This window comes from Neoarius graeffei, chromosome 17, assembly GCF_027579695.1.
Source record: "Neoarius graeffei isolate fNeoGra1 chromosome 17, fNeoGra1.pri, whole genome shotgun sequence".
Taxonomy (NCBI): domain Eukaryota; kingdom Metazoa; phylum Chordata; class Actinopteri; order Siluriformes; family Ariidae; genus Neoarius; species Neoarius graeffei.
The window spans coordinates 25,348,873-25,368,431 of record NC_083585.1 but is presented as its reverse complement, the minus strand read 5'-3'; the positions used below and the strand labels follow the sequence as shown (position 1 = coordinate 25,368,431).

The 19,559-nt window shown below is 40.5% G+C and overlaps 1 protein-coding gene across 2 annotated transcripts in view; it reads left to right on the top strand.

The window, feature by feature from the left end:
• The first annotated feature begins 5,485 nt into the window (after positions 1 to 5,485).
• Positions 5,486 to 19,559, top strand: part of LOC132901467 (alpha-2-macroglobulin-like) — a 105,705-nt gene continuing 91,631 nt past the window's right edge. The window contains exons 1-8 of one of the 2 annotated variants that reach the window (XM_060943878.1): positions 5,486 to 5,574; positions 6,562 to 6,602; positions 6,747 to 7,425; positions 7,597 to 7,642; positions 7,745 to 7,841; positions 8,099 to 8,209; positions 8,487 to 8,754; positions 8,961 to 9,165. In XM_060943878.1, coding sequence (XP_060799861.1) covers positions 9,159 to 9,165 — 7 coding nt within the window. In that variant the 5' untranslated portion in view covers positions 5,486 to 5,574; positions 6,562 to 6,602; positions 6,747 to 7,425; ... (3 more) ...; positions 8,487 to 8,754; positions 8,961 to 9,158. Of the gene's footprint in view, positions 5,575 to 6,561; positions 6,603 to 6,746; positions 7,426 to 7,596; positions 7,643 to 7,744; positions 7,842 to 8,098; positions 8,210 to 8,486; positions 8,755 to 8,960; positions 9,166 to 19,559 lie in introns of those variants that run through there. The other variant, XM_060943877.1, reaches the window with a different exon arrangement.

The window sequence follows — 19,559 nt, the reverse complement described above, 5'->3', positions numbered from 1 at the left end:
TGGCCATGAAAATGTCCTGGCTGATGCCCTTTCTCGTGCCCTGGAGGGATGAGTGACTGTTTGCCTGTGCCTGTTTGTCTGTCTGTTTGTGTCTCTCATGTCTTGCTCTGTTTCAGCGTTCCCGTGTGTCCAGAAACATGGAATGGTGGGATGGTTTAACGGCATGAGTGAGACTATGTGGACGGATTCAATTCTGGTTTGGTGTGGCTGTGTAGCCTGTACGGGTGTTCACTTAGGCCTATGAGTGTGTGCACGTGTTTGGTATTTTTGGGTGTATTTCGCAGAGGTGGGACAAAGTCACTAATGTGCAAGTCACAAGTAAGTCTCAAGTCCTACCACTCAAGTCCGAGTCAAGTCACAAGTCAAGGCACTTTTGACCAAGTCAAGTCCAAGTCCAAGTCCTACCCAAGCCAAGTCGAGTCCAAGTCCAAGTCTCATTTTTTTCCAAGTCCCTAACAAGTCACCATTTATTCTACAGGCAATCAACACATTTTTGACCACAAATGTATTACCTCTCCACACTGCCGTGTATGTCCTCCTTTTCCAGTCACCTTGGATAAAAATGTCTGCTAAATGTAATGTAATGTCAATGATTCATAGAGTCAGCATAAGTAACTACAGTACACCCATTCTTTTCCATTTTAAAATGTTTTAGAGCTTGTGCCCCAAGACAATCAAAGAATCTCAGAGGAGACAATGATTAGTTAGTTAACGTTAGTAAAGCATCCTAAATTTTCAGTGAGTTTAGTTTGAGTGAGTCAGTGTACATCTGAGGCTAAGGGTGTGAGAATGAGTGAAAGTATGACCATTTCCTTAAATTTTTTATTGGAAAATTAGTGAGAAATTAAAACAAAATTCTAAACAAAACTAGTACTGGTACTGTGTAACAAATCATTTTCTTTTCATTTCATTCATGTCATTTTTCACATAAAAATGCTTTTCATGTGCATTTTAAGACATGAAACTCAAAGTCCAAGCTAACAGATGATCTGTGTACTTTTAGAATCAAAGAATGGTTTTCCTTCTGAAGTTAGGCACTGTCCCAACATACAACATGACATGCCTTTCACACAATACAACGTGACTTGAGTACGTTTGTGTGTGTGAGAGAGACCAACTAACTGACAAAAAATTCTGGAAATATCTGTTCTCCACTACTGAGAGAGGGATGTTGCATCCAATGACTAAATCTGTTAGTATTGAATTTGTGATGGCTTTTTGTTGTGGGTGGGTAGCATTGTACTGTCTATCTTTTGCAGTAAGGAATCTAGAAATGGACGGCTGCTCTGTCTCACTTGGGATGATCTTGTTCTTCAGATATTCTGCAAATCTAAACAAGAAAAAAAAATGTAAAATTAGTAGGCCTACTTGTTTTCTGTTTTTAATCATGTAGACATTAACATGTTTTTATCATTTTCAATATCAAAGTCTGAGTTCATTTAATCTGAACATATTTGTTTATACACAGTATAATGTTTAATACAAGCCAGCCAGGATGTTCCCAGTTTAGCTAGACCACAATGCATTCACTAAACACTCGCTAAAATACCGGTAGCCTCAGTAAACACAGAACGTTGTGACAATGTAGCCAGAATCAGAGTCCTCTAGGGCTCTGGCCAGAATGTGAGAATGAAGCCCTGGCAACATTCTAGAGAGCCGTATAATAAAGTAGAATAAACAGTTGTTGTGAATTTCAGAATGTTCAGCGGAATCCTCCAGATCCAAGTTGCGTGCTTTTGGCGAATTTGGTTTCTCGCCAGAGACTAATAAATGCACTGGTAAAGCCACGCTATGTAGAGGCATTGTGTGCCCTGTCGTTTGGGTAAGACTGTGGGATAATGCTTCGTGTCGGAGTAGGCTACACTCCAATCTGTCGGGATGTACTGCGCTATAAAACGTCAGCTGAGCTTAGGGCTGTGCCGATAGACGATGCCATCGTCCATCGACGATGGTGGTCATCCATCACGATGGAGAGCCACCATTGTGATACCACGCCCCCTCCTGTCATAAACATGCATATATGGTATCATCTGGGCCTATTTAACCTAAAAACTTAGTTTTTTGTTAGTTTAGTTAGTTAGTTTTGTTTAATATATAAATATATTATATAACATATGTATAAATACATAATTATATAAATCATTATAAAGTAATATCCTATTACCGCTTGTTCACGTAGGCTATGGTGCAGGGACGTGCTAGTGAACATAACATGTGGTTACACAAATACAGTATGCTACTAATAATACATTTCGACTTCATTTTTTAGCCTACACTATACTTTTAATGTAAAATTTGTCATGTTGTTCAAACAAATAGCCACTATTAACAGTCGGGAAATATTTCACCTTATCAAACGGCAGTGAAGCGCAGACTTCGGCAGAAGTCAAATAACTTTAATCTGGTAAATAGGCCTACTTTCAGACACAAAATGGTCCACTCTAAGCCATAATGTCAAACCAAAGGGAAGAATGAAGGTGATTCTGATAAATGTAAAGACAGTAAAAAAACAATATTAAATCATGATTTTAAAAGCGCCCTGTGATGACCTGGCGACTTGTCCAGGGTGTACCCCGCCTTTCGCCCGTAGTCAGCTGGGATAGGCTCCAGCTTGCCTGCGACCCTGTAGAAGGATAAAGCGGCTAGAGATAATGAGATGAGATGAGATTTTAAAAGCTGGTGCAATAATTCAAACACTAATAAATTGGAAAAATTAGCGCGTTCAAGTGCGCACTAAAGGCCGAAACGCATCTTCAATTGATATGGTGTAAATAAACAATGAGTAATAGCTTAAGTGTAGTTTCTTCTCATAGTTTGAATCCTAGTCTTTCATTGTTAGAGCAGATTAATATCTTGCCGTGATCAGTGAGCGCTCGGGGAGGTTCATTTCCACCTGCGCTTTGCGCAGCTCATTTCTCCGAAGCCAGCTGTGCGCAAACGCAGTGTTGACTGCTCGGCAAACTCCAAACGCTCGGTCTGTACTGGCCCTCTGTTGCGCAAGCGAGTTGGTTATGGCCAGGTTCAAATTGTGCCCGAAACAACTTAACCACGGCCATTTCAATTGCCTGATGGCTGCGACAATATTCGCCCCGTTGTTATGCAGGCGATCTTTTTCTCCTCTATTTTCCATTCGGCAAGTGTCTCGCGCAATGCGTCTTCTAAATTGTCCGCTGAATGTGTCTCTGGCATGAAACTCGTCTGCAGGCATTTGGACTGCATTGCCCACTCTCGGTCCACATAATGTACGGTAGCTGACATATAGGGCATCATGTTGCAGCTGGACCACATATCCGTTATCAAGGCCAAATATTCCACATCACCTAGCGCTTTTTTTTTCTTTACGTGCCAAAGCCTCGGATGAGTATCTAATACTTTTAATAATAATAATAATAATAATAATAATAATAATATATTTAATAACGTGGTATTAAAATCCCCCCCCCCCCCCATCATCGTCCATCACGATGTTTGCACTGTAAACATTGTCGATGCCAATTAAGGGGACATCGCACAGCCCTAGCTGAGCTTACATTTTACATAGCCCAAATGGCCCATTATTCACATTGCCTACATGACACCAGAGAGAGGAAAAGAATAGAATTGAATGTCTCTGACACGTAATCCCAGCACTAATAACACACATCGCACAGCGTCCACGACTTGGTGCAGTACGTAGCAAACAGTTAAACGCCTGGTTTAACTTGCATTGCTAGTCATCTCGTCTCAGTGGTTTAAATGCCTTTCATGACAAGCACTGACTTTCCCATTGCAAAGAGCGAACTTCTGTTTTACATACTTAGTTTGCAGCCTGGGTAACTGTTTATTTGATTCACGTTTTATCCTTTGCTGTCCGGTTCTTATCATAAGTCTGTGTCGTTCTGACCAGAGCCTTTATAACAATCTAAACGTTCTCTGCTCTGACCAAATCACCACCTTCTGGCTATGCCTTCCCAATGTGTGTTAACTGGTAGCCTAGCCCACATAATCTAACACTAGACTGAACACAAAAGCAATCCAATAAAAAAAATCTACTTCACTATTTTATATTCAGCAAAGCAAAACAAATCCTTGACAGCGTTAATATATTAACACATTCCACTTCTAGCCACCAACTAGCCTGTACAGATTCTTGCTAGCTGTAGCCTAGCTTTGTTACTTACTTTTCCTTATGCAGCCTCAGGTGACGAACGAAGTTTGATGTGGTTGACTGGCTGTCCGAAATTGTGGCTCCACATGTTCTGCACGTAGCAATGCGTTTGCCATCTGTATTGGAGTATTCTTTAAATCCAAAGGAAATTACGCGGGGAATCATGTTTTTATCCGTCCGTTCATCATTCAGCGTCCTCGTTGCCCATCACCGTTTGGTTTTTCATTTGAACCAGTTGAAGTGCTTGAGTGACACCTAGTGCTAGTGGATTGAGCTGCCGTAGCCTAGGACAAGGAGCTACACCGCATTCAAATAATAACGAGTGTACTTGGATTCAAAATCGGGGGGGAGAATATTTATACCTGATACACCAAGTCACTGCAAGCTAAAACTGTCAAGTCCAAGTCAAGTCTCGAGTCAACAGCGTGCAAGTCCGAGTCAAGTTGCAAGTCATTCCTCATCTAGGGATTTCAAGTCTCAAGTCATCAAAATGGTGACTCGAGTCTGACTCGAGTCCAAGTCACATGACTCGAGTCCACATGTCTGGTATTTCGTTTTATTGCTGTGCATTGTATTATTGCTGTGTATTGTTGTGTAGGATTTGTGATGTTCTTACACAGTAACCCATGTTATGGGTTCCTGTCTTTTGGGGGGGAGTGATGTGACACCCTGGCTCAACCGTGCCGTCCGGCGTTACAGCACTGCCTCCCACACTCTATGCTCCCACAGTAATACCAACTGCAAGCTGTGTCCTGATTTTGCTGTGTTCTTTGCATAGCCTGCAGGTGGAGTTGGAGCCCGCAGTCTGGGGGTAACCAGGAGGCAGAGTCCAGGGAATTTAGCTGGGGTTCTGTCACCTGGGAGCTCTCTCATTTCCGGCCCTGGCCTGGCGGTGAGAGACTGGTAGCTTGCTCTTCCAGCGGTTGTGGCTGGCGGCCTGCTTGTTGTGTCTTTGCTTGCTTGGTTCACTATAGTCTGTAAATATTGTAAAATAAATGCACACACTTGTGTGTATATATACCACTAACAGTGTATGTCTCCTTATATGTGGTGGCTACCTTGAGCCAGGTGGCCCTCACATGTGTTACTCTCTTGTGGGAAATACGATTGCCAAAGGCAAGAACTAACTGGTCAGACAGCTGATGGAGATTGGTCTGACAGAGGTTTCTCTGAAAAGTGTGTTGGACATGGGGTCAAGTGGGAAGGGAAGAAGACCTTTTTTCCAGTTTTTAATGGACACTGGCCTATATGGTAGAATTTAGTGCGCTGCGTTTTTAGTTCAGTAGGTGGCAGCAATGCAACTTTTTAGGATTCTGGCTGCCTTAAAACCCCAAAGAAGAAGAAGACGAGTGACCGATCCATTGAGGGTAAACAAGGATCAAGTGGACTTCAGTGGCGACTATAATATTGAATTAATTCAACAAAGTGTAAGTACGGGACAAATGTGGTGTGTGTGTTGCAGTAGTGCACATTATGCAGGTGTTTCGTGGCAAGTCAAATGTTAGACTTAGCTCCACTACCCAATTTAATAGCTGTCTTGCTAATGTTAAACGCGTTGACCGAGAGAGGGTTGAAGCAGAGGGTCTTCGACATAAATCTTATTTTGGTGGTCTAACTGGCAGAGCTGTGGATGGTTTTGTTTGTGGGTGTGTATTTGTGTGTAAGAGTGAGAGAGTTGTTTGTCAATATGATAGATTGCAGTGTTTGTCAGTGAGCATGGACATTTTTTTTTCGTTAGCGTTTCATTAGCGGACATCTCATTGCTAGGCTATGCTAGGGTTGAAGCAGAGGGTCTTTGACATAAATCTTATGAGATTTATTTTCCATGCTGGAGATTTGGAACACACAGATGCAGTATTTAGATGTCGTGCATTTGTGTTGTTTTGACCAGAATAAAGCCTGATTTGCAGCAAGTCCCCACCCCTGCACCTACAGTAGCAGCCCGCACTACACATACGTTACACTTTCCCCCTTCTCTGTGTGTGTGTGTCTGAATGGCGATTATAAAAGACTATTTTGTTTAGCATTAGACCCAAAGTGGTCAAACTTTTCTGTTTGCGGGCCACTTACTGAAAAATCTAAGCTGCCAAGTGCCGATGCAATGAAAGATTACAATTTTCAGGTAGTTACAAGTGCAACTGTGTTTTCGGTCAGAAAACCCCTATGCTGGCACATACATTCAGTGTATTACTATGACAGTATTGAAACTATGATGTGTAATGCACATGTAATACTAGGTTAATGTAACAAGACCACATTACATTTTATTTTTGGCGGGGCCCCTGGGGTGTAGTTTGGCCATCCTTCATTTAGACTTTTGGAAATGCAGGATATCACTACTGGAACACATGACCAAGTCTACTGTGACAACACAGCTCCTTGCCATGCCTGTAACTATGATTTTCTCTTTATAGTGAAATTGTGGGACTTACCTGAGACTCCAATGCAGTTCCCGGTAAGATAGCATTACATGTATTTGCAGCTTATGTTACCCTGGTTGTTTTGACCACTTACATCTGAGATTGAGATTGTTATAGATACTTATCACCCACTTATAGTATATATAGTAAAAAAAATTACCGTATATTATTGTTTGCAGGAGCAAGTACGAGAGGAAATCTTACAAAGGATTCAAGCGAGATTCCTCTTAATTCTTAGAAATGGAACATTAGACCTAGATTATCTATTGAATGTTGCTCAGCAAGAGCTTTCTTTAGCAGCAGTGGCATCACAACACTTAAATATCCCACCGGAACTCATCACCGGCCTACAGGAGCTGATAAACATCATTAGCTTGTCTGATACATCTGCTCAGCAAGCATCTGTTAATGCATCAGATGCTGTAACTGTGGGTGAACTGGGGTGGCCTCGTCTAGAGATTGCAGGAGATGATATTAAAGCTCTCCTTTCCAATGCACTGTCTGTAGAATATCTAGCAAACTTGTATGGTATTTCAAGAAGGACATTTTACAGGCGAATGAAAGAACATGGTCTCTCTGTTCATGGATGCTAGTCCAACATTTCTGATGATGAATTGGATTGCGTTGTGAGGTCCATAAAAGCAAGAATGCCCCATGCTGGGCATAGACTTGTTAAGGGTGAGCTGTTAGCCAGAGACTACCATGTGCAATGGTGTAGAGTGTGGAGTAGTGTACAACGTGTGGATGAGCTGGGGTTTTGGCTAGAATGGTACAGGTTGGATTTGTATCTCGCAGAACCTACAGTGTTCCTGCACCACTGTCCTTGGTTCATGTGGATACCAACCACAAATTAATCAGGTTAGTATGCAGGCTCTCTGCTGCATGCCTCTGCCACACACACACACACACACACACACACACACACACACTCTGTCTCTCAGTCTTACTCAGACAGTCACAACATATATATTGTTTAGTCACTTGTCAAATGGTAAAAAAAATTAATCTGAAAATGTTGCTACTTCTTAGATTTAATATTGTGATATTCGGTGGAATTGATGGCTTCTCAAGGAGGGTATGTATAAGTACCATCTTCAGAAAATGAACTGAATAAAAGAACACAGTAATTACATATCATGACCAGTATTTTCATTTGTTCAATCTTGTTTTTACATAGATCTTATATCTTGATGCCGCCACAAACAACAAAGCTTCCACTGCCTTCTCTTTCTTTATGGATTGGATGGTGTACACAAACACGGATGGCCGTTGAGGTAGGAAACACCAACAGTTCTGTAACCTGTTAGTCAGACATGATGGACTTTTTGGCACTGGAACAAATGACTCGGAAATGTCTCTTGGGCCAGTGATGTTTTGAAAATATAGGTAAACGCATATATGTCAGTAAAGAAAAACATGAATAAGGATACACAACCCATCTCTATGCCTTGTCTCTATGCCTCACTAGTGAGAACCAAGGCACTGGTGGGTTTTACTAATTTGATGCTTTACCACTACTATTGTTGCATAGAGTACGTGGTGACCAAGGAGTGGAAAACGTGGATATTGCCCGATGCATGTTCTCAGTGCGAGGAACTGGACGTGGAAGTTTCATTGCCGGGAAAAGTGTACACAATCGGAGGTAAGTGGTACTAGGCAATAGATCAGTCAGAGTGCCCTGAATGATTTATCTGAAACTTCACAAGTTATTGGATTCTAAGATTATTACAACATTCACACACCCAATATCCAAACAGTGCTACCATATGGCAAGCCAATGGATCTGAAACTTAAAATATTGGATACAGATCACTTCACTCCAATCCTTAGCATGGACTGAATTTTAATTCCTCAGATAACATGCTTATTGAATAGTGTCTTAAGATACCAACTATGTGGTTGTATACTCCGATATCTAGAGTGGAGCGGCTATGGCGCGACGTATGGTCAGCTGTCACTTGCAACTACTATGAAGACCTACATGCTCTGGAGGAAGAGGGGCTGCTTGACCTCTCAGATGAAATACACCTCTTCTGTGTGCATTACGCGATTCTACCATGACTGAGGTCTGATCTGAAGTGCTTCTTGAATGGTTGGAACAAACATCCTCTAAGAACAGAAGGAAACCTGTCTCCTAACCAGCTGTGGCACATTGGGATGCTACAAACATCTGTGCCAGATGTAGAGGTAAAACATCTTTTGTTCACACTTCTCTGCTTACACAAACCTGCCCATGTGGCTAAGTCCCATCAAAAACATATGATTGTTAGTTTAACAATCTCATGGTTTCCATGGGACGTTGCTATACGGGCTGGTCTCTGCTCTCCTGAGGGCAATAGAATAATACCAGGTGTCTAAAATGGTAGTATTGATCTAACCAGACTGTTTTCCAGCAAACAGAGAATTATTTCCCAGACTGTACCGGTGACCCTGAGGATGGAGTGGTGGTGACAGAGATTCCCTGCCCCCTGTCAGAGAGGAACTTTGCCATACTCGAAGAATCAGTTAACCCCACAGTTTCGCCATTGTGCCATAAGGACTTGTACATACAAACACTTGATCTTGTGCACAGACTGTCCTAAGCAAAATCTATGCAGGGTAGGTACAAGTTCTTTTTTTATAAGCAGAGTGTTCAGTTCATAGAAAAATGAACTAGTGCTTTGGAATTATGCATCATGCATAATACTGTTTAGTCATGTCTTGTTAAAGATGCAAAAATGCTCAAAATGCCAGAACATAAAATAAAGTAAACAAACTTAAAAATTTATTGTAAGAACAAATGTGTTTAATGGGTAAAAACACATAACTTACACTGGGTTAGCTCTTCTGGCAAACAACATCTGGGTTAGAAGAACTACCGTGTTGCATCAAGTTATGAACGAGTAAGCAGTAAAGCTTAGAACACATTCACCTGGGTTAGAAGAACCGAGTAAGCAGTGATGTTTACAACTTTTGAATTTTGTAATATAGAGAGAGGGGCCGACAGAGATAAATAGATAAAGAGAGAAAAATCTCTACACCCGACCAAAATCAGCCCCCATTCTCATGGCTGTCGTCAGTACATTTCTGAATTCATTATATGTAGTCATGTGTGCAACAGGAAATGTGACTGTATTGGTGCAGGCACTGACTAGAGGGTAACAAATGCAGTGGCCAGGCATTTTGTCACTGCAGTGGTGCTCAAATGCCACATGAATTTTAAAATGTGCTTTTTCAGAAGGTAGAATAGGCTTGTGCCTTTGTCCTGTAAGCCATTGCATCACCAGTGGGACATTGATGTGGAATTTTTGGTGATCATCAGGGTCCAGCTCTTCCAGATTCTTGTCATCTGGATCTGCATGAAAAGGAGAAATGTATTTGTTTAAAAAGGAAATAAGGAAAAGGCCTCATTCACATAGTAATTTGGCATGTTCATGGTCTGTAACCATTGCTGGCTGTTCGTGATGAGGGTGTATTCACAACAGAAGCGGTCTCCTGCACAAACTGGCTGTCAAAGCTCTCGTTCAACAAATCATCTCCATATGGGAGTGGAGTCAGATTAGGGAAAAACATATTTCATGTGGGTTTCTGCAGTTCAGACTATCAAACTAGAGACAATCTGGATTTGGGCTGACAAACAAGACCTAAATGTATGTAGTGGTGCTCATAGATAGCTATTACTCATGCAACCAGTATGTTCACTTCCCAGTGACCTAAGAATCAAACCTGTGTCTTGAAGGTCTTCCAGGAAATCTTGAAAGTAGTTCAAGATGGCAGTTTCTTTTGCTTGCTTTGGACTTCCTTTCTCGCTCATGTTTGGAACTATGATGCTCATTATGTAATCTGCATCGGGCTGAAAAGACATAGTTAATAGAACACATTTAATTAACACTTAAGAGGAAACCATGCGATGTAGAAGTACTCTTACTTTGTCATCAGTCTGTTGGGGGACAAACAGGTGCGAGCAGACGGTTGTGTGCCTTGCAATGACATCAAGGAAATTGTATAACCCTAGGCCATTCCTTAACTGTTGAAGCATTGGCACCAGGCGCATGGTTTCATGCAGAACAACAGCTCCGTTAAGAAAATTGGTATAAGTTAAACCTGATTTGGCAATAAACCAGCCTCTAATTAAAGTGATGTCTGTGAACAGTTCTCTAGCTTTCCAGTTTTCCTTCCTAACAGTATGCAAGGGTTAGTGAGTACTTCACTGTGTTTAAGATAAGGGAGTACTTTATTCATCCCGTAGGAAATTCAAGTATCCCGCAGCATCCATAAAATGATACACATAGCCTACACATGATCTATATACACGCACATACACATTATCAAAGAGATAAGAAACAGTTCTAATTTGGTGCCATTTCAGGGTACTAAGTTCAGAAGTGTGGAAGTGGTGATGACATGGAAATGTCCAGATGGATGTTGTGGTGACCTTCATGCAAGAAAGGGTCAGTGCCAGTTCAAGTACATGCCAGTGCAGAAACTGTATCAAATACAGGGTAAAGTGGCTACACAGTATAAAAATAACACAATAAGTCACAATTGTAATCCAAGATGGATAAACAGGCACAATGCTTGATGCAATCTTAATTAACAATAGCTGTAGTAGAAGAGGAATAGCCAGATGCTGATGGTCTGAAATTGTGTTTCATCTCATCTGCGTGGCACAAAATCTACGTATGAAGTACTATACCAAAGAAAGTTAATGTTAAATGTGCATAGACATGTATGGATATTACCTTATTATGGCATCCTTGCTGTCAGACCTCAGCTGTCCTGTGTAGCCACAATTTATGTCATTAGTTAGCTGTGTGAAATCTGTCGCTGCCTCCACCTACAAATGGTATATGGTAAGTGAACAATATGAAAAAAAGTAAAGTAACAAGTAATGTAGTGAAGTTACTGTTTAAAAGGAGTAACAAGTGATGTAACCCAATTACAGTTCAAAGCAGTCACTAAAGTGAAGTAACGAGTTCCTTTTTTTGAGTAACTTCGCCAACACTGATGACGTTTCCTCAATTTGTATACTCACCCTTTCTATAAGTGAAGTGTATTCCATGTCATCTATGTCAGCTTTGGATAGCTGTCTCAAAATCTCCCGAAGCAATGAATTTGAAACACCAATTTCTAATGAAGCTCGGTAGAGGGCCACCCTGTGCCAGACTAACAGTAAAAATTTGTCCTGCAGTTCTGCAACACATTTTGAAACAAAGACACATACCTATTCTCTCCACACAACATTGTTGTTCTCCACCGTGATTGAGGGACTTGGTGGTCCCTCAATTATACCACTCTACTCCACTAACCCCCCCCCATTTTTTTTTTTACATTAAAGTGATAGTTTGGCATCATTCAATCATAGCCCTGTTGTACGAGTTTGCTGACTGCTGTAGATAACAAGGAGAACAAAAGAATTTGGAACAACATAGACCGAACGTGAAAGCAAATGCGAACGAGCAGTTTACATTGAGTCAACGGCACCACTAATCTTACTTTCGGATTTTGGTGCCGTTGACTCAATGTAAACTGCTTGTTTGCATTTGCGTTCAGTCTGTGTTCCAAATTCATTCGTTCTCCTTGCTATCTACAGCAGTCAGCAAGCTCACACAACAGGGCTGTGATTGAATGACACTGAACTACATGTGACAAATTGTCCTTGTACACTTGTAACATTATGATTGACACAAGTTACTTGTCAAAACATTACAGGAAAGTTTAATTTTAAAGAAATATTACCTGAAAAAAACACTGTCCAGGTCAGAGACAGAGTAAATCGGGCTCTTTCCACTGTTGCTGCTGCCCTCGAAGAGTCGGTCTTCAATGCCTTGCATCATTTCTGATAGATAAGGAGAGAGATTGAGAGTTAGAGTGAGAGAGATGAAGACAGATAGACAGAGATAAATAGATAGAGAGATAGAGATAGATAGAGATAGATAGAGATAAAGAGATAGATAGAGAGAGATAGAGGGAAATAGATAGAAGACAGAGAGAGAGATATAGAGTGTGTGCATTGCGCAAATACTGTGAGTGTCTCATGTTACCAGTTAAGAACTCCTTGGTCAGGGCACCAGTGTCCACTCCAGCCTCGCCAATAAAGGTGACACTGAGCTTATTTGCCGGTGATGACTTTTTCTGTCGCTGCCACTGGATAAGTCCTCTTTGTAGGATATTTTCTCTTGTGACACATATTTTGAATTCTTTTGACATATCAACTTGTCCCGAGAGCCACAGGACAATGTCAATTTCACTATTACAACAGAGAAAAGAAAAGTACATCAGCTTAAAAAGGCCATCTCAGATAAGCCAAAATGCATTATTTTTGAAATACAAGTACCTTTTAAAATCATTCAGAGGACGATCAATAGGCTCACTCGCACCGTCTTGTAAAGATCCCTGCGTACTGAAGGGTTGACAACAACACATCACTGTTAAAGTGATAGTTTGGTGTCATTCAATCAATTCACTCATAGCCCTGTTGTGCGAGCTTGCTGACTGCTGTAGATAGCGAGGAGAACGAAAGAATTTGGAACAACATAGACCGAACGCAAATGCGAACAAGCAGTTTATATTGAGTCAACGGCACCAAAATTCTTCGAAATCGAAAGTAAGATTAGTGGTGCCGTTGACTCAATGTAAACTGCTAGTTCGCATTTGCATTCACGTTCGGTCTATGTTGTTCCAAATTCTTTCATTCTCCTCACTACGAACAGCAGTCAGCAAGCTCATACAACAGGGCTATGAGTGAATGACCTACAAGACGAATACATTCAAATCAAATTAAGCTCACACAAATAACAATACCTTTCCAAGGTATTCCAGTCCCCACAGGAACTTGCATGTCTTTGAATTACAAAAACTGGATACATCTTCCAGCACACAGGACATTCTCCTTCTGCTGGCTAGAAAACAACACCAAAACACAAAATTCAGTACAGGACCCTAAAAGCAGTCTGATGAGAACATAGTATTTCAATCATCAAAGTTACCTATTGATCAAGACACCAATTTAAAAGAACCCCGACTTAAAAGATTGACAGTGGCATCAGCTATATCTAACGTGATTATAAAACCTTTTGTTATAGGTCATAAAACATGTAACAAAACACTAGTCGGGGATCCTTTTTAGTTTCAATGAAGCAGTTACACAACAGGTTTCAAGTAAACTTCACCTCTGCTTCAGAATCTGTACTTTCAACAACATCACACTGTGTTACATGGAGCGCAAGAAGCTGTAATGCCATTGATTTCTTGCAGTTTTTGCACTCCATCTTTGGCATCAGCGCAAATTCCTCTGCATCAAATGCAAGAGGTGCCATATCTAGTTCTTCTTGAAGGGGTACAATGTACAACATTGTTTTCCCTCCTCCTGAAGCACATTTTATGGTGCTTCCCATGTACCCCTCTGTCTCTGGGGGTATTGCAGAGAGGTGCCTCCTTCCATTTCCACCTGTTTAAAAATGGCAAATGTGATTGTAAATATTCCACAGAAATTTCAAATGCACCCCTGGTAAAATCAACTAAAAAACACATGAAAATGAAAATCATATATCATTACTTTTCCTTAATAATGACAATATTAAGGAAAAATACAACCTTGAAGAAAATAATTTATTCTGATAAGGCACAATGCATTTTAAAGAAATTATTGGCACCCCTGCATTTCGTACATTGTAAAGCTTCCCTTTCCCAAATCCCAATTAGTTTTAGCCATCTCATTTGACAAAGAAATTGATGAGACGCTTCCTTTTCCCAGAATGTATCCAGATTATCCACATTCCTAGCTCCTCTCTGGTGCATACTCCTCTATAGCTCAACCCATTTGTTTACTATATTGCTAAGAGACAACCATAGTGGAGGCTTAATTTTCTGATCAGTAAACTATGATTTTGGCTATTTAAACTTATGTTTTGGTTTAATGACCAGTTGGATGAGCCAAATATGACCCATTTTTATGAACTTGGCAGTGACAGACAGATTTTGATTTAAAATGAAGTATTACAAAGATCACAGTGGCATCCAACCTAGTGATATTTGTCATGCCTTTGGAATTAAAACAACCCCACAGACCTTTCGCCATAATTACCAGTAGTCAGAGGGCTATTTTCAGTATCGTAATTCTTCTAGATGCCTAACCCACCTCTTTTTTTCATCCCATCTTACCATAAAACATCATTCTAAGTAAAGTCAATAGTATTTAGAAAGTCCAGTCTTTTAAGTATGTGATTAGATTACTAGTATCTTCCTGGTATGCATTTTGAATAGATCTACTAGGATATTTGACCTCAGTCTCATTTCAAATTTTATATCATTGTGAAACAAGAAGTCATGGAATAGCCTACTACTTGAATGTCTACTCTTAAATAAGTGGAATACTGGCTTAAAAATCAAAATGTATTTATCTACATTATTATTTATCATAACTTTTTCTTTTAGTCATCTTTACCAGGGGTGCCAATAACTATGGAGAGCGCTGTACAAATCTTTTCCCATTCTATGACATATCTGAGTTTCTATAAATTGAAGATTTTCATACCAGATGCTTTGTATCCATCCTCCTTTTGATTAGCTTCAGTTTCGGGAAGGCTCTTTCATATAAATTGGAAACCTAAAAAGTTTACATGATGAGTTTAAGTGGGTTCTTTGATCTGTATGTCAGACAAGGACTGTCAGGTGTCAGAAATCTGAATTGTACCTCTGAGTGTGTCATGTCTACATCCATTGACAGAGTTCTTTTGCCGAGACCTGCCTGCATATGCTGTAGATCTTGTGCAGCTGAAGGGGTCATATCAGAGTTTTTGCTCAAAAGAAAAACTGAGAAAGTGAAAGGCTTCCAGACTTTGGCCACCTTTGGCGACTTGAAACCTATGGCAGCTCGGTTAGGCCTCCGTTTATAATATCCTGGGAAAGACCTGCAACATATAATCAAAAAATGTCAATGCAATGTCAGAATAAATGAATAATATTGTTTTTTATTACCTCTGCCAATAATAATAACAATTCATTACATTTATATAGCTATTTACAAAGCACCAAAAGCACTTTACAGTGGAAGGGGACCTGACTAACAAACACCAGTGCCTAGCACCACAAATATTATGCAGTATTGTGCTCACCACACACCAGCTTGGGGTGGAGAATGATGAATGAGCCAATGGCAGCAGCCATTTTTCCAAGAAGTCGCAGGGTAAGCACAGGTGTTATTAATGACAGCCAATAAGATTCCAATTCAGTGTAGCAGAATCAGATCCTTATTGGCTGTCATAAATAACACCTGTGCTTACCCTGTGACTTCTTGAAAAATGTCTGCTGTGAAATAGGCCTATTTCAGTCAAGTTTTCAAATGTCACACCTCCTCATCTCATGATCCATGCTTGGCCCTGGTCCCTGGCCTGACCTCTGACACTGACTATCTGTGGGTTGTTTTCCCAGATTTTTCTGCAAAATTGAGAGAATATTCTGCACCGTTGCTGTGGCAGCCTTGTCAACAGGGGTAGACTCCTGCAAGAGTGTGAAATTAGCCATGCTGGTATTACAGCTGTGACAAGTTTTTTTATAGTATTTAATTACAAAGCGACTTGTTTGCAAAACAAGTAAAATATTGTAAAACATTACAGTAAGGCCTGCAGTTTCATTGGGACATCAATACATTTACTTCCATTTTGATTAAATTAACGGAGTCATAAGCAGTCCATGTCCTGCCTTAACGTTACCTCGGATTGCATCCTGAGGGGTACTGGCTTGTGAGGTCCTCTCTGAAAAATACGTCATATCACGTTAGAATAACTATTGATAGATGATTGAAATGTCTCTAGCAGAACTTGAACTATGGGTACCATGTACTGTATATGTATGTTCGTTAACTTCTAGGGCAAACTATCTTTTAAAAGAAAACGGAACATGTACAAGTTAAGGAGAAGTGTGCTGCGTTCACGTTCATGCACAAGTACTTGGGCTACTAGCATAACCTAGCAATGAGATGCCCGCTAATGAAACGCTAATGAAAAAAAATGTCCATGCTCACTGACAAACACTGCAGTCTATCATATTGACAAACAACTCTCTCACTCTTACACACAAATACACACCCACAAACAAAACCATCCACAGCTCTGCCAGTTAGACCACCAAAATAAGATTTATGTCGAAGACCCTCTGCTTCAACCCTCTCTCGGTCAACGCGTTTAACATTAGCAAGACAGCTATTATATTGGGTAGTGGAGCTAAGTCTAACATTTGACTTGCCACGAAACACCTGCATAATGTGCACTACTGCAACACACACACCACATTTGTCCCGTACTTACACTTTGTTGAATTAATTCAATATTATAGTTGCCACTGAAGTCCACTCGATCCTTGTTTATCCTCAATGGATCGGTCACTCGTCAAACAGTCCGCCAAAATCCGAGTAGAAAATTACCGCAACAGCTTCCGGGGGAATCGCTGAGCATAGCTGTCAGTCAAACACAAGTTAGCCAATGGGAATGCACTCCTGGACAACCCACCCACACATTAAGTTTGTGCCAAAACTGCAAGCAAAAAGTCAGGGAGAGCAAACGAGAAAGCTGGAATCGCAACTAAAATAAATTACGTCAAGCAAAACTGAGAAAGATGCGGAACAAAAATAAAAGGTTTCTGAAGAGTAATAGACTGATATTTTGCACGATTACATGAATAATTTGTTTGCCAGTCTAAAAAATTGACTTTTTTTGGTTTTTTTGTATTTTGATTTGTCGTTTTTGTTTGATATTTGTAGAATTTTTCTTATATCCTAGCCAGTCTCTTTTGTTTTGTTTTATTTCTTTACTGGCTAGCACTGGCCACTAGGCGGTGTGTATGACTGGTAATTACTAGCACTGGCCACTAGGCGGTGTGTTTGACTGGTAATTACTAGCACTGGCCACTAGGTGGTGTGTATGACTGGTAATTACTAACACTGGCCACTAGGCGGTGTGTATGACTGGTAATTACTAACACTGGCCACTAGGCGGTGTGTATGACTGGTAATTACTAACACTGGCCACTAGGCGGTGTGTATGACTGGTAATTACTAACAATTACTAACACTGGCCACTAGGCGGTGTGTATGGCTGGTAATTACTAACACTGGCCACTAGGTGGTGTGTATGACTGGTAATTACTAACACTGGCCACTAGGCAGTGTACACGGACAAACCACAAAAAATCGACTTGATGGGTTTACCATTTTGTCTTAGGTATGGTGCTCCGCTGGAGCTCCACTATTATTGTGTGTGTGTGTGTGTGTGTGTGTGTGTGTGTGTGTGTCAGAGGGAGAGAGTGTGTGTGTGAAAGAGAGTGTGCTCATAGATGTTGCATGTGCATGTGAGTGCATACTTGTGAGAGAGTGTGTATGCATAAATATGCATATGACTGTGTGTGTGTATGAGTGTGCACAGAATTGTAAATGCTATCAGACTCATGATATCCAATATTTTGTAACGTTTCAGATCAATCCATCAATAAATTGAACATTTTTCCCCATTTCCTGCTTGGCCAAATGGTGGCACTGTGCATCTGAATTACACATGTGAATATCATCACAATCATAATACACAATATTTTGCAAAGTGTCAGATCAATCAGTTAAGGCATTGCCAATTTCTGGCACATTTCCTGCTTGGCCAGATGGTGGTGCTGTGCTAGGCATCTGAATTACACATGTGAATATCATCACAATCATAATACACAATATTTTGTAAAGTGTCAGATCAATCAGTTAAGGCATTGCCAATTTCTGGAACATTTCCTGCTTGGCCAGGTGGTGGCGCTATAACAGGCAGGCCCATTGGGCGTCAGGTTATCATAATAATCATAATATCTATTGAAGTAAGAAGTGTCCGACCATACAGTCAATGCACTGTGGCTTTCTGACATGTTTCCTGTTTATGTGGCAAGATATTAAAATCATAAGGCCATTTCAAAATATTACAAGATATCAAAAATCCCTTTGCAATTTAATATCAGCGACATCTTGGCATCACGTATAACAAATTTCACATGAATCTCATGAACCGTCTAGGAGGAGCATGTTAAAATTCATCATGTGTCAAAACACACATATTCAAAACCCTATTCTTTCCTTGGCCAGTTGGTGACGCTATACCAGACAGGCCCATACCGGCTAAAGAGTATCAGAATCAGAATCATATTACAAGATATCAAGTTCAACATTCAGCAATATCTTGGCATATTATATGTTATAATATTTCAACATATTACAAAGTATCAAAAATCCCTTAGCAATTCAACTTCAGCAATATCTTGGCATCATGTTTGCCAAGTTTGACATGAATTTGATGAACCGTCTAGGAGGAGTACGTTAAAAATGACCATGTGTAATTTCACTCCAAATGGCCTTATGACATCATTCCAAAGTTCTACCCATTCATTTCAATGGGAAATGGAAAAAGGGGCGCTATGAAGTCCCTGGGCCATGCCCGGGGTCAAAAGTCTGTGGCTGAGTAGCGAGGACAATGACTGATGTGTGTATCGAATTTCATGAGTTTTCGTGCATGGGAAATGCCTCAAATAAGGCCAAACACGGCAGAATAATAATAATCCTTCGAAAAACAATAGGGTCTCGCACCAAACGGTGCTCGGGCCCTAATAATAATAATAATAATAATAATAATAATCCTTCGAAAAACAATAGGGTCTCGCACCGAACGGTGCTCAGGCCCTAATACAACTTGAGAAATATAAAAAAGAAATACAACTAGACAAATAAAAAAGGATGGGGGAGTAGGAATAACCAGGAAAAAAGTCCCAAATGGCAGAGGTGGGACAAAGTCACTAATGTGCAAGTCACAAGTAAGTCTCAAGTCCTACCACTCAAGTCCGAGTCAAGTCACAAGTCAAGGCACTTTTGACCAAGTCAAGTCCAAGTCCTACCCAAGCCAAGTCGAGTCCAAGTCCAAGTCTCATTTAAGTCACCATTTATTCTACAGGCAATCAACACATTTTTGATCACAAATGTATTACCTCTCCAC